This window comes from Triturus cristatus, chromosome 1_2 (genome assembly GCF_964204655.1).
Source record: "Triturus cristatus chromosome 1_2, aTriCri1.1, whole genome shotgun sequence".
Classification (NCBI taxonomy): Eukaryota; Metazoa; Chordata; class Amphibia; order Caudata; family Salamandridae; genus Triturus; species Triturus cristatus.
The window spans coordinates 1,147,174,471-1,147,188,813 of NC_140580.1; the positions used below are offsets into that span (position 1 = coordinate 1,147,174,471).

Sequence of the window (14,343 nt, forward strand, 5' to 3'; positions counted from 1 at the left end):
CTATATGAAACATTCAAAAATATGTGGGCTGCTGTACTGCCCATTGGTAATGCAGGGATGACAGGAGTACCCCCCCCCCCCTCCCCCCTTCCCTTTGAATTCCACTGAATGTTTTCCTTCATTGCAAGTCTGCTGCAGCTCGGGGTGGTCGCTGTGCTGCTGGTGACCTGTGAGTTCTTCATAAAGACCCGTCTCCTGCTGCTGTAGGGTACACCAACACTGTTATGGTAAGAAAAAATCCATCAGGGTTTCAAGACGGGGCTTTAAAGTCAGGCTCATCACAGCATCACAGGGTCGGAGGAAGGTAGTACCTTTCAACCTATTCGTCAATTTAGAACGGACATGTAAAACCACACATCCCTTTTTTGTAAAAAAGATCTGCAGCTGTCAAAAGCAATAAAAGGCTTTGTCAGTAAACAGGCAAAACTTGTGTCAAGGGAAAGACGCAACGCCTTAAACTTGCCATGATTTGATTTAAAAAAACATGTTCTGACATGCGGAGAGGATGAAGCTCTTCAGAACGCACAAACGCTAAACAGAAGCATAGGTTTAATTTCTGCTTAAAAAGACGAGCGAGGGTGTGGAGAAGGGAGAGGGATAGCGACGATAATTTTTGCTTATTGGTCCACTTACAAATCAAGATTAAAAACAGTGCGAGGAAAGAGTAAATAAGGCTCGGGGAAGCGCGAGAGCTCAGCTCGGAAAAAGCCAAAGCAGGAAGTAATAAATGGGACCACAATAAAAGACGCAAAAGTGAAAGGTGACATAAAACTGATGTCAGCCTGCGCGCCACTGCTGGCTCCCGAGAGCAAAACGCTCTGGGAGTGAACATTTTCCTAAAAGCTGGGACATCCACACGCCTTTGGCCAATTGCGTGCTAAAGCCAGACGCAAAGGCCAATGGCTTGTGAGCACCACATGCACAAGCTTCTCCTGAAGCTGAAGTGATTGCAAGAGGTCGATTTCCTACGCTGCGCATGCACGCTGTCATAGGCTTGACCTAAAATGGGGGGGGGGGGGTTTACTGCAACAGAAACCCACTTTCTCACACCATGGAAAAGGGGGCTGTGCAAAAAACACTGGGAATGTCTCACCACCGGACGAGAAAAGCTTCAAATTGATGTTGCAGGCATGAGAGTGGCCCCCTCTCTAGGTACAATATCCACCACTTAGAGGGGATGGAACAACTTCCATAGGCATTGTTAATGCTTCTGACACTGAAACATGCGAGACAAGCTAGCCTGGCTTATGTGGCCTGAAACCTAGAGAGAGGTCCCAGGATGCTTGTTTCTGGCCCAGGGAGGGCCTGGCAGTTCGGGCTGGACTGTTCCCATGGGAAATGGAGTCAAGACTGATTTTCACATGGCTGGGTTTAAAGTGGAATGGAATGGGGAGCAAAAAAAATTTTGATTTAGGGCCGGATCTCTGTACGGGGTGAATGTTCAGTATGCAGGCAGGAAGAATCTTGGGGAATGTAGCAAGAGATTCCTCTTGTTAGCTCTTTGACAACAGTGTTGTACAGAAATAAACCATTCCCATCTTGCTGCAAGTGTATGCTACTGCCTTGGTAGGGACAAACAACCTCTTCACGCTTCAAAATGAGACATTATTTGTTAGTTGGTACTTTTACAAAAATCAGCTCTAGTATACACCTCCCTTCGGCTTCATTGGGCAGCTTTGGTAGTCTACGTGCAGAGGCGACAACACCAATCTCAATTTAAAATCCATTTGTAAAAGTGTTCGCTGAAGGCCTTAAAAAAGTAACCCTACCAACAGCTCCACCTGGTCCTCCGTGGGACCCTAATGTAGTTCTTACTTGGTTCATGGGCCCCTTTTGAGCTATTGAATCCTGCCAGCTGCAGTTTCTTTCATGGGAAGTAGCTTTTCTTGTTGCAGTCACTTCTTTGCGCAGTCAGTGAATTGCATGCCCAAGCAGTGGAGCAACCTTTTATTGACGTTCACAAAGCACAGGTCCACCGGAAGACAAATCCACACTTTCTGCTTAAGGCTGTCTCCCCTTCCATGTGAATCATACTATTGACCTATCAATCTTCTTTCTACAATCTCGATTGGTTACAGAAAGATTTTTCCAAGTGTTACATATCAAAGGACACCTTGTGTCTTAATAATACTGATCGTTCAAAGACCATTCAGAATACAACATGAGTGTTAATGGCTTTTTCAAAAGTCCACTTGGAAAATTCTGTTTCTGAGTTTGGCCGTGCACGGTTGATAGTTCACTGCATTCAAATGTGTTACGCTAAATGTACACTAAATTCTGCATGTAGAAATCCTTCTGCATGTAAAAAGGGAGCGACTAAGGCTTTCCTAGGAAATGTACTGCTCACAGGCATATGTACAGCTGTTACATGTTCTATTCTACATTCACAAAGTATTTCTGTGTAGACAATCATCCCTGACAAGAAGTTCAAGTTTGGCAACCTGTCCTATCAACATGATCTGCTTGCAAGCCACGGCTTTAGAAGGGCCTTTCATTCTGTGCAAAGCATGTGATCTACAGCTGAGCAGGAAGAAAACATTACTTGCCTGTAACTATCAGTTATGTGAGTCCTACCACCTACCTGGATGCGAGCATATCTTTCAGATGTTTGTTATTTATTACGGATACATTATCATGTTGGTAGTCAGCCGTACTCGTACACTGTCCTGCTTTGCTTCACCGCAAACACCTTCGCTCACCCGTAAGGGTTAGAGATTAAACAGTGTCGGCAGAGACTGTGTACCTGTGTATTGTGGTTGCGGGGAAAGGTCATAAGTCACCTCCAAACTTTCACTACGAAGGAGGACAACTTGCAGTGTCCACAGCCAAAACTATATGGCAGGAATGTGCAAATAAAGTATATCTGCAGCACTACAGGCACCAGCCAATAGTTACAGGTAAGTAACATTATCCTTACGCCTGCTCCTGATTCAGCTTTCTTCCGCCCCTCTGCTGCAGGTTAGTTCTGCTTCTAATTTAGGTTGGCCGAGTTCTCGCTTCCTCTTGATAGCTGCCGCTATGGCTACCAGCACCCCCTCACCACTAGGTTTGTTTTAGCTCCTGCATTGCACACATAGCATGAAAGCACTAGCTCTGGAACGCAGCAGCTTCTCTCCCACCTGGGATGGCCCTTCCGCTGCGCTGGAGCACTCCACTGTCATCTGAGGCAGAAGGTGTATTTGGCACGGCACTTCTGGGGGCCTATGAATCTGCTTCCTGGGCTTTTACAAAGGAACAAATAGATGAATCCTATGGACAGTAAATTAGGCCTTGGCATGCTTTTCATTTACATTTTGACACCACCTTTCACTTTTTAAATTCTTTTGTTTCCTGAATGAAATGTATTTGAAAAATAAGCCATGCCATTTATAAAGACTGAAAATCTTGAATTCAATGTAGTTTTGAGTTACCATAATATATTTATTTGCTCGCTAACTTTTTTTCTTTTACAAACAATGCAGATGAGCATTGGCAAAGCCGACACCTTGTCACTCGCGTTAGAAAGACCAGACTTATGCTTGCTATCATACCATGGTTAAAATCTCCTCCTATTAGGAGTTCTCTGTCTCGCCAACTCTTTAGCTTGTGATGTGTTCTCTGCACAAATTTATCTTGACCTTGATGTGGAGCATAAATGAAGGGTGGGGGATCTCGTACCAACTTGTTTTTTGCAGAAGCAAACCAAACCCATCCTATGGCATTGACTCTGTTCCCACTGCTCCTAACCTGTTTCTAAGGCGCGTAGCTACCGCTCATACCTTGGCATCCGCTATCTGATAGAGACTTCTAGCTGAAGGTTCCTTACCTTTGAATTTCCCAGGCGTCAGGCTGGATCCGGAAATTTTTGCTGAGCAATACCCCTTGCACGCAACGTCGGGTGGCTCCATTCGGCTCCGCGTGACATGGTTGGTGTTGGTAGCGTCGGTTATGACATCGCGGTGCCTATATAGGCACCACCCAGGTGCATGAACATCAGTTCTTTTCTTTCTGCGCCAGTTAAGCGCCGATCCAGGAAGAGCTACTCCTCTGCCGCTTTCTCGACTTTCGTTGATATTTTCGAGATATGACTTTGTGTGCAAAGGATGCCTGTTACTGATCCCCACTGTGTATGTCTGTGGTGTCTTCAATGCGACCACGATTCGAATTAGTGTTCAGACTGTCGGGCGATGGCCCCCGAAGACCTTGAGGGAGCGGGCGATGAAGTTGATCGGGCCCTGCAGTCAACACCATTAAGCGAGACTCCGAGGAGGTCAAGGTCCCGTTCGAAGAAGAGGAGTTTGCGGACCACTCACAGAGCCTTAAGTCCTCTTGCTCCCATTCGAGGTCATCTGGACACTCTGGAAGGAGGCACAAGAAGAAGAATTCCTAGCGGACTTCAACTTCACCTTAACTGGCGTCAATCATCGAGTGAGGTAAGGAACACCGACGCTCTAGGCTAGGTTCTGCGGAGCCTGAGTCGACTTCGCACCTCCCACCCTTTCCGGGAGCTGGAGCGACTCCCGCTCAAATTAAAGATTTTTTCGAGGCCATGCACCACGTATTTGAGTGGAAAGACCCCGTTGGTGAGCCATCGGGCTCCACGGGGTCGGATGGGGCCCCATCGGGTTCAACGCGATCGGCTTCGGCCATGGCACCGGTGGGGCATCAGGGATCCGATTCCAGGTCAGCACCGGTCGTGCCAACACGATCGAATCCGAAGTCGGTGCCTGCCGGCGGTGCAAGCCCCATCCTCATCCCCAATGACATGGAGCCGAAACGGCATCAAGCAACACCGATTCCGACGTCGACACAACCCAGGGTTTCTATGTTGTTGCCGGAGCACTTTGTGGAAGTGCTGGGCTCAGGAGAGGAATGGGAGGAGTCTGGAAACCCATTAGAGAACCAGGATATGTCTGAGGAGACTATGGACTGGTATGGGAAAATTGGGAAAGCCAGTGGTCTGGGTACTTCCCTAGACACTGGCATGCTCTCTCCACCTACAGTGGCTACGGAGGAGGGGTGTCCTATGCCATGGTGGTTAAGAGGGCAGCTGAGGTCCTTGGACTAGAGCTGCCCTCTGTGCAGGTCAGGACTAATCTCCTGACCGAAGTGCTTCAACCTGGGGCTTCCTCCTCTGAACCACTATTGCCCTTTAATGAGGCACTTTTTGGACATCCTTCTAGGAACATGGTCCAAGCCTAGCACAGGGGCTCCTGTGACTAGGACGATTGCACGCCGCCACCGCCCAGCTCTGGGCGACCCAAAGTTCCTCAGCCAACACCCCACCCCAGAAAGTTTGGTGGTGCACGCCTCTACCTCCCAGGGCGCATTCCCTTCCGCCCCTTTGGATAGGGAATCCAAGAGACTGGACTCATTTGGGAAGAAGATGTTTTCTTCCTCCAGTCTGGCATTGTGGTCGATGAATACTGCATGCTTGTTGGGCCGTTTCTCCCATTCTCTTTGGGAGACTGTTGCACAGGTGCTGCCACAAGTCCCGGAGGAGGCCCGGGCTGTGCTCTACCAAGCTGTCAAGTATGGGAGACATACAACAAAATTCGCCATTCTATGTGTCTTGGATACAGCTGATTCTCTGGGCAGGTCAATTTCAACGACAGTGGCCTTGAGGCGCCACACCTGGCTTCGTACAACTGGCTTCTTGGGGGGGATGTCCAAGCCAATTTGATGAACATGCCCTTTGATGGAACCCGCCTTCTGGCGAAAAGTCAGACTCGCCCCTGGTCAGGTTCAAGGACTCTCGCGCTACAGCCAGATCCTTGGGCCTCTCTTCCACTCCTCGTGGCCAGTCATCCTTTCACCCCTTTCGTGGCAAAGGAAGGGGTTTCCAGCCGCGTCAGTCCTATCCTATCCTAGCCACCGTCCTGCTCAGACTACCCAAGCCGTGCGTGGACGTGGTACATTCTGTCCTCGTTCCAAGTTGTCTGCCACACTGCCCTCGCAGCCACAGCCTCCAAGCACTCCTAGGCTGATTCTGCAGGACCACACTACTCCGGTCGGTGGGTGGGAGAATTCGTCATCATCTCCCCCGCTGCAGATCTATAACAGACAAGTGGGTCTTGCAGATCCTCCAGGAGGGCTATTCTCTTCCTTTCTTTTCCTCCTCCTATTCCGCCAACTCAGGAACAGCTGGCGGAGGATCATTTGAAGTTGCTCCAAGAGGAAGTTACAGCTCTTTTGGCCAACGGAGCTATAGAAAGAGTCCCAGCTTCAGAAGTTGGCGGTGGCGGTTATTCCCACTACTTTCTGATTCCTAAGAAGAAGGGGTTTCGGCCCATTTTGGATCTTCGGACCATGAATCTCTTCCTCAAAAAGGAGACATTCTAAATGCTCACATTGGCTCAGGTCTTGTCTGCCCTAGACCAAGGAGACTGGAGTTTACCGTGCTCTTCTTCGGTCTTACCAGTGCCCTTCGGGTGTTCACCAAGGTGATGGCGGTGGTTGCAGCTCATCTGCTCAGGTTAGGGGTTTCAGTGTTCCCCTACCTAAACGACTGGCTGTTGAAGACGTCCTTGCCCCAGGCAGTCATTGCCCACCTTCAGACTACGGCAGATCTCCTGCATTCGCTGGGGTTCGCTATAAACGTGCCAAAGTCACACCTGACTCCTTCTCAGACGTTCGCTTTCATCGGAGCTGTTCTGGCCACAGTGCAGTTTGGGCTAATCCTCCTGAGCAGCGAGTGCAGGATTTTCAGGTTATGATTCCGATATTTGAGCTTCTATCCTGGATTTCGGTGAGGTTTACTCTGAGGCTGTTGGGTCTCATGGCCTCCTGCATCTTGTTGGTAAGACACACCAGGTGGCGTATGTGGGCTCTGCAGTGGCACTTGAAGTTCCAATGGGCACAGCATCAGGGAAATCTTACTGACGTGGTTCAGATCTTGGAAGGAACTGCGAAGGATCTGCAGTGGTGGTTAACGAACCACAATTGGGTCAACGGCAGACCTCTCTCCCTTCCCCAAGCATATTTCACAGTTGTGACGGATGCGTCGCTTCTGTGATGGGGCGGCCACATGGGAGAGGCGGAGATCAGGGGTCACTGGTCTCCGGTGGAGATGGGGCTCCATATAAACTTGTTGGAGCTCCGAGCAATTCGGTTGGCATTGAAAGCATGTATTCCCTCTGTCAAGAAATAGTTAGTGCAGGTGTTCACGGACAACAAGACCACCACCATGTGGTACTGCAACAAGCAGGGCGGGGCGAGGTCGTGGACCCTTTGTCGAGAGGCCCTGCGTCTCTGGTCATGGCTGGAACATCAGGGCAGAACCCTGGTGGTTCAACACCTGGCAGGTTCTCTGAACGCCAGGGCAGACTATCTCAGCCGTCAATGCCTTCAGGATCACAAATGGCATCTCCAGTCGGAGGTGGCGCAAGATCTCTTTCAGCAGTGGGGAGAACCTTGGTTAGATTTGTTCACCTCCGAAGAGAAAGCGCAATGTTAGCAGTACTGCGCGCTGGAGTTTCCAAGGAGTCTATAGCTCGGCGACCCGTTTCGTTGCGAGTGGAGCTCTGGCCTGTTGTACGCCTTTCCCCCCATACCACTCCTGCCCAGGGTTCTGAAGAACATCAGGAGCGACAGGGCCCAAGTCATCCTTGTGGCGCCGGACTGGGGAAGGGGAGTCTGGTATCCAGAGCTTCTGAGTAGGAGTGTCGGTCCTCCAATAAGGCTGCCCCTTCGGGAGGATCTTCTGTCGTAGCAGCAGGGGAGGGTTCTCCACCCGAACCGATCAACTCTGCGCCTCCATGCTTGGAGATTGAGCTGTGGTAGTTGAAGACCTTTGACCTGACTCCTGAAGTCTGTAATGTTATTCTGGAGGCCAGGCGTCCCTCCACGAAGTCTGTATACGCCTGCCGTTGGCAGAAATGTTTATTATCCTGTACAGAATGGTCCATTGACCCTCTTTCTGCTCCTCTTTCTACTGCCCTTTTATTCATTCTAACCCTGGCCCGGCAGGGCTCTGCCTTGGGAACTCTCAAGGGTTAACTTTCTGCTCTGTCTGCTTTTTTGCGGCTGCCTGACCAACCCTTTCTCTTCAAATCTCCTATTGTAAATAGTTTTTAGGTCTCGCTGAGCCAGCGCATGCGCTGCTCTGCGAGAAATTTAGTGAGTGACTTTTGAAAGTGCCATCAGAGGCTTTTGCTGGCCTCAAGCTTGCGTTCACACGCGCAGCCGCCATGTGGGTTTCTGTCAAAACTCATTAAGCCTTGCGTGCCTCTCTCCACCATGCTTGCGCTTCAATTCCCTCCCCCTCCCCACCACTGATCGCGTCACCACTCGCGTGTTTTTTTTTTTTTAATTTCGGTTTAGCGCACGCGTGTTATTTCTACCCGCATCCCCTCAGATTCTCAGCCGTGCCCGTGCAGCCGTAACTGCCTCAGTGAAGTAAAAGTGATGACAATGCTGTGCCCCTGAGCGTCCGCAGCAACATAACAATGGACCTGGAGGCAGTTTGCGACTAAATTGCTCCTCTTCGCCCTGTGAGGATGACTCCTTGAAGCACTACAAATTCCATTTCTTTTCAAGAGGTTATGTGACCTGCGTGTGAAAATACACTGCCCAGGCCACGTGTGAAAGCAGATGCACGCACATTCCAAAGATAAGCCAAGCCGCGAGCCACCACTAAGTTCATAACTGAGACATATTGAAATGAATTGCTGGATTAAGATTTGGTGTAATATTAGTAGATTTCCTGTTTGTTTACTTCACCTCGCTGCTCACTAGTACTCTCAGACTTCAACATTAGACAGAGCTGACTTTTATGGGTTTTCCACTCTTCGTTTATTTGCAATGCGATTTATACTTGGTCGCAGTTCTGCGTCTCACACACCGCTGTGGCCTACACTGAACTCAACATAATTGAGTTTTCATTCAAGTCAAACCTTGAGATGCGACTGGGCAGTTTTTAAGAGCATTATTAGCTTAGACGCGGAGGAAACAAGCATTGACATAGCTAATAGGTCTCGCCTTTGGGGCCTTATACGTGTTTAACCATGCAACAGTTAATGTTGTTGCACCAAGGATATTGTGCTGCATAACTAAATACTTATAATGTCCCAAAAGCGAGACCTATTGGCTATGCCAATGCTTGTTTAAAAGGGCTGGCTAGTTTATTTCCTCCCACACCCTTTATTATGCCACAATGGGACCTTAATTAGGTCCTCACTTACCTGATGTGCGCTCCTTTCGAGCCTTTGCACAATTGTCTCTTCCGGCTGTTGACCATCAAAAGAGTCTAGTGGCGATTACATTGGCCTGGAGGGTGAGTGAATTGCAGGCGTTATCCAGCTCGCCTACTTAGCTTATGTCCTTTCCGGACAAGGTGGTGCTTCGCACCAGGGCATCATTCTTACCAAAGTTGGTGACCCCATTCCATCTGGGTCAGTCCATTACTTTGCCCACCATTTTTGCTCCCCCCACATCCCTCTAAGGAAGAGGAACTTCTCCACCAGCTGGACCCAAAAAGAGCGTTGTCGTTCTACCTTGACCGCACAAAACCGTTCCGGGTGGATGACCAACTCTTTGTGGGGTATGTGGGAGCAAAGAAGAGAAAGGCAGTGCAGAAAAGAACCATCTCTGACTGGGTTGTTCTCTGCATTAAGATCTGTTATGCCTTGGCAAAGAAGCAGTCCCTGAGGGATTAAGGGCCCACTCCACCAGGGAAAAGGCTGCAACTATGGTCTTGGCTCTGGGTGTCCCAGTCCAAGACATCCGTCAGGCAGTGACGTGAGCATCATTGCACACGGTCGCAAAACATTATTGCCTTGACGGTCAAGTGCGCAGGGATGAGTATTTTGCCCATACAGTCTTGCAAGACTTCTTAGTTTAGGTCTTGAGTCCGCAACCCACCGCCGGGATGGTAGGGCTCGGGTATCTGATTCAAAGGTAAGGAATCTGCAGCTAGAAGTCTCTATCAGATGCACAAGTTACTTACCTTTAGTAACGCATTGTCTGGTAGAGACTATCTAGCTGCAGATTCCTTGCAGCCCCACCCATGCCTCCCCGCTTTGCGGACTGATGTAGTAGGTCTAGGGTTACTCCCCTTTCAGGGCCCTAGTTTTGCACATGATTACGCCAGTCACTTCGTGGCTCTGCGCTTCTGGCGTAGCAAAAACGAAAAGTACTGACATCCGCGCGCCTGGGTGGCGCCTCTATAGGCACCCCGACGTCATAACCAACGACGACACGCAGAGCCAAATGGAGCCACCCGATGTCGTGCGCAAGGGGTATTGCTCAGCAAACGCTTTTGGATGCAGCCTGACGCCTGGGAAATTCAAAGATAAGGAATATGCAGCTAGATAGTCTCTACCAGATAATGCGTTACCAAAGGTAAGTAACTTGTTCAACAAGTGCATCAGAAGATTATAACTTCTGGATGTGAATCCGCCTCCTGACTCTCCTTTTTTCGGGTGGCTTTCTTGTATTGATAAATGCCCCAGCCTATTTCCTGTGATCGATTTCTTAACTATAAATCTGTGTTCTTTCACAGATTCCTCCTTTTTCTGTACATTAAACCACCATACCAAAACTTACACTGGTCATTTGATTAACAATACAAAAACATACAATTACCAAAAGTAAGGCCCTGTTGGTGCACTCTGTCGAACATACCCAACAATACCATACAGGAAATGGCTTGCTAAATCAAGTTAATACATTGAAAGCAGATTGTCTGGGACTCCTAGCTATGGTAAATGGAGTTACAACTCTGAATTGCTTCATGCTGTAGTGAAAAAAAAGCAATTAAACATGCAAGACCCCTTGGCACACGATAATGAATTCTGAAGTTAATGGCTTACATGGCACTACTGCTTGGCATTCGGCCCCAATGTGGTTCTCCCTGGCACTGCAGCAGAAGGTATGGTATGTGCAACATTGCGCGTGTCCCTTATACAGAAAGAGAAAGTAACCATTGCTGTCTCCTATCCCTTTAACCTCCTCTAGAAATTGTGGACCATCTTTATGAAGAAACTCTCCCGAAGCTCCAGAGTATGTTGAAAAAGATGAAAAGGGAAAACACAGAGGAGACCCAGCAGGAAAAGCAGAAGGTCTTTCAGTTTACGGACATCTTTCAGGACAGCGAGGAAGATGCTTCAGAACCAGAGGAAGACTGGCCCCGGAGTCCCGACAGCCAGGCGGGTGTAATACACGCAAGCCAACTGTGTCCTGTGGAATGAGGGGTTGGCCTTAGAAAGACACCAAGTGTTGAGACTTGGGGGGTGGGGGAGGGGAGGTCGAACTGAGGACCTCCAGTGTGTGAGAAAATAAGAAGTCACGGTTGTGGCAACTCTAGACTCTCTCCTTGCTGACCTTGCAGGGAGGCTTTTGTTTTGTGTATTTGACCTTAACTTTGCAGGAGGTGGCATTTGTAGCAGAAGATCATGAGCAAGTCCAGGAGATAAGTGCAGGTTGGTTCTGGTGCAGGGTGGCCAAGCCCTACCTTAGAGTGAAGGGCCTGCGTCTGAACAGGATGGGTTAATATTGCTGAACCCCTCTATAGGAGAAACGTTTTAGATCCAGTCCAGATAGAATTTTAAGAACTCCAGACTCTGAAGGTGACTGCTTTCTAACCTTTACTCCAGCCCAAGTGTGTCCATGCATGAATTTCCCTCAGTTTGAACATCTCATTTGTTTCTCAAAACACCTTGAGCTAATGACTGTTCTTGCAGACGCGAGAGCCCAGAATGCAGACATTTTCATATAAATCTGTGCTACATTTTTAATGATTCAGCTCAAACAGATCTACATAGATTTGCCTCTTCAGCAAACTGAGCATTGCTTTGTTTTTAAGAAATTATACTAGATTTAGGCAAAAATCTTTGTTCTTCCCTCTGCAGGATCCCCAGTTGTGTAATGCATTCTCTTCTGGTAACCTATATTTTTTTTTAAACAAACCTATTCAGTAAGAAAATAACTGGGATACTTTGGACATGTGCTGTAGGGCTGAAAAGGTTTTATATTTAACATATGATAAAAAAAATTGTTTTATTTGATTGCTTTGCTTTAATTTCATGCTTAGCATGCTGTTTGTTTCCGATCGTGACACTTGTGGATGCTGGCGAAGTGTGCAAAAGCACTTGTGCGGTGTGAAATACCGCACTGAATCTACTTTGAACACATGATGACTTCACTGCGTACCCTTTATGAATTCACACCATTCTTAAATCAAGGCATGAATTGCATTAAAAATATATATTTTCTACTAGTAAAGTATATTTTTATTTTTCTCAAAATATTTTACTCTATTTTTTTAAAGAAGTAAAAAAAAGTTCTTCAACATATTGGGCGCAATCCTAAAAAAAAGGGGGTAATGTATACTTTGTAGACATACACCTAAGACTTGCACTGATTGCTCATCTTTTGGGATTCACAAAACGCAAAGGAGTGGATTCTGAAATCTACCAACATTTTAGTTGGTTAATAGATGCCCTTCAGTGGTCTATAGACTTGCTCCCCCAGATTGTCTTTTGCTCGGATTTGTCCTATATTTCACTACAGGCAAAAAACATATTTCAATGTGGAGAAATCCTATTCACTCCACGCCGCAAAAGTATAGGAGTGTTTAGTCTCTTTCCCACCCTGAACCGTAGGTTTGCAATAAGGCAGAGGAAATGCACTGTGAACTTTGTTGAACTCACAAAAAGTTACAACTTTGTCAGTATTTGAAACATTCGAAAATATTTGGCGAACTTCTGGGCCTTCCACGGAAAATCGCATTTTGACCCCCCTTTATAGCACTGTAAAACATCAGACTTCCTGGGGATTTCTGAAGCTACAAGAGCCACTTGCACCTGTGAAACTCTGCAGACCCAGATTCTAGGAATTGTGATCTGCCATGTACTGATGTAGATGTTCTTTTTTGTGCATCTGGGTTTCACCAGTGTGTTCAAAACGTTCTGTAAATGAGCCGATAATATGCTTGCATCTTCAAACATACTGTTTCTCCCAATATCAAGGTGTGGGGAATTGTGCAATCGCAGAAGATTTGTTTCCGTATTACCGAGACATGTCTTGTAACACCTCAATGCACCAGGATAACATACAGGTACAGACACTTTATGTTTGAAGAAATAAAATATTTTAAAATGTTTTTGCCTTCAGCCTCTTTATTCTGAGACAGTTATCTGTATGGTCTTTCAAGTTGGTGACTTTGTGAACTTGCAGGTAAACCTCATAGACAAGATGTGTTCTTTTCTCATGACAAACAGCCTTACTTGTTACTGCTGATTCCACAATACGTCGCCCTGCACAAAGGCTCCAGCTTGTAATGATATTCGGAGTGTTTCCATACCTTTCTGAAGAATCCACATGAGCAAAGGTCCCTCTGTTTTGATGTGAACTGTTAACCTCTTACTCGAAAGCCATGTTTCCTTTTTTCCCCAGCTTGAAAGGATCTGCATTAATTCTTCCCTTTGAGGTTTTTATTCATCTCTCACGGATTTGTGAGATCTTTGTGTCCCTCTCCTTTTCTTTTGTGTTCTGGTTGATCAAAGCATAAACAACATTTTCCTTACTGCCCTAATCTGATTTTGTTCAAGAAAAAGTTGAAAGCAATTTTCTTTGAAGACTTGTTCCTATCACCCTCTGATGCTCTTCATCCAGCTTCCGACAATGGTTGTGGTCCAAAGATCGTACACCTCCATCAAGGAATTCTGCATTTGAGTCATTTGCGGAAGAACCTTACCACGCACTGACATGGTCCCATCATTGCTAGGACAGTGTAGAAGGCTTCCGTCACAAACACCACAGAGTGGCCTCCGTCACAAGTCTGTGCCTTACAGATCATTTAAAAAAAGCATAGTTTTAACTCATTTAGTTTTACTTCTGTTTTTTCCTGACTTGTATCAACGTATTTTAGTTTATTTGTTCCTTTTCCAAGGAGAAAATGAGATGTGGATAGTTGTGTATTTTATTCAAGATATGTCGAGGTGCTTGCGACGCCTTCTATGTGGTCCTGAGACAGTATCTATTGTGGGTACTGAGATTTGTCACTTGCATCCTTACCTCGTGTTGTGTTGTGCTCAATTAGAGAAGCAAGTTTAACATTGTGTTCGAGGCATCTGTGCTGTAGATACAAATGCTTTGCATACTTCTGCCATCTAGTGTTTAGTCCGGATGTTTGCAAGCTGTTTCCAGTCGTGAGGTAAGGTGACTCCTTTCGGTTAGTGCACATGGGCATCTACTCCATTGTTAGATTGGTTTTTTCCGCCATCGGGTTCGGACGTGTATTGCTGCGCTCTGGAATCAACCTTCAAGCTCCCCTCGGTGCGTAATCCACTCTACCCTCGACAGTATTGTTTTCGTACGTGTTTCTCACTTCTCTGCGTATCGTTTCGGTCAACAAAATCTACA

The 14,343-nt window shown here is 47.1% G+C and overlaps 1 protein-coding gene across 4 annotated transcripts in view; it reads left to right on the plus strand.

Annotated features, from left to right (window-relative positions):
* The window catches only part of TTF1 (transcription termination factor 1), a 202,559-nt gene extending 189,479 nt beyond the window's left edge, over positions 1-13,080 (plus strand). For all 4 annotated transcript variants that reach the window (XM_085613916.1, XM_085613918.1, XM_085613917.1 and 1 more), the window contains one exon: positions 10,936-13,080. In XM_085613916.1, the coding sequence (XP_085470042.1) occupies positions 10,936-11,168 (233 nt within the window). In that variant the 3' untranslated portion in view covers positions 11,169-13,080. The remainder of the gene's footprint in view (positions 1-10,935) is intronic.
* The last annotated feature ends 1,263 nt before the right edge of the window (positions 13,081-14,343 follow it).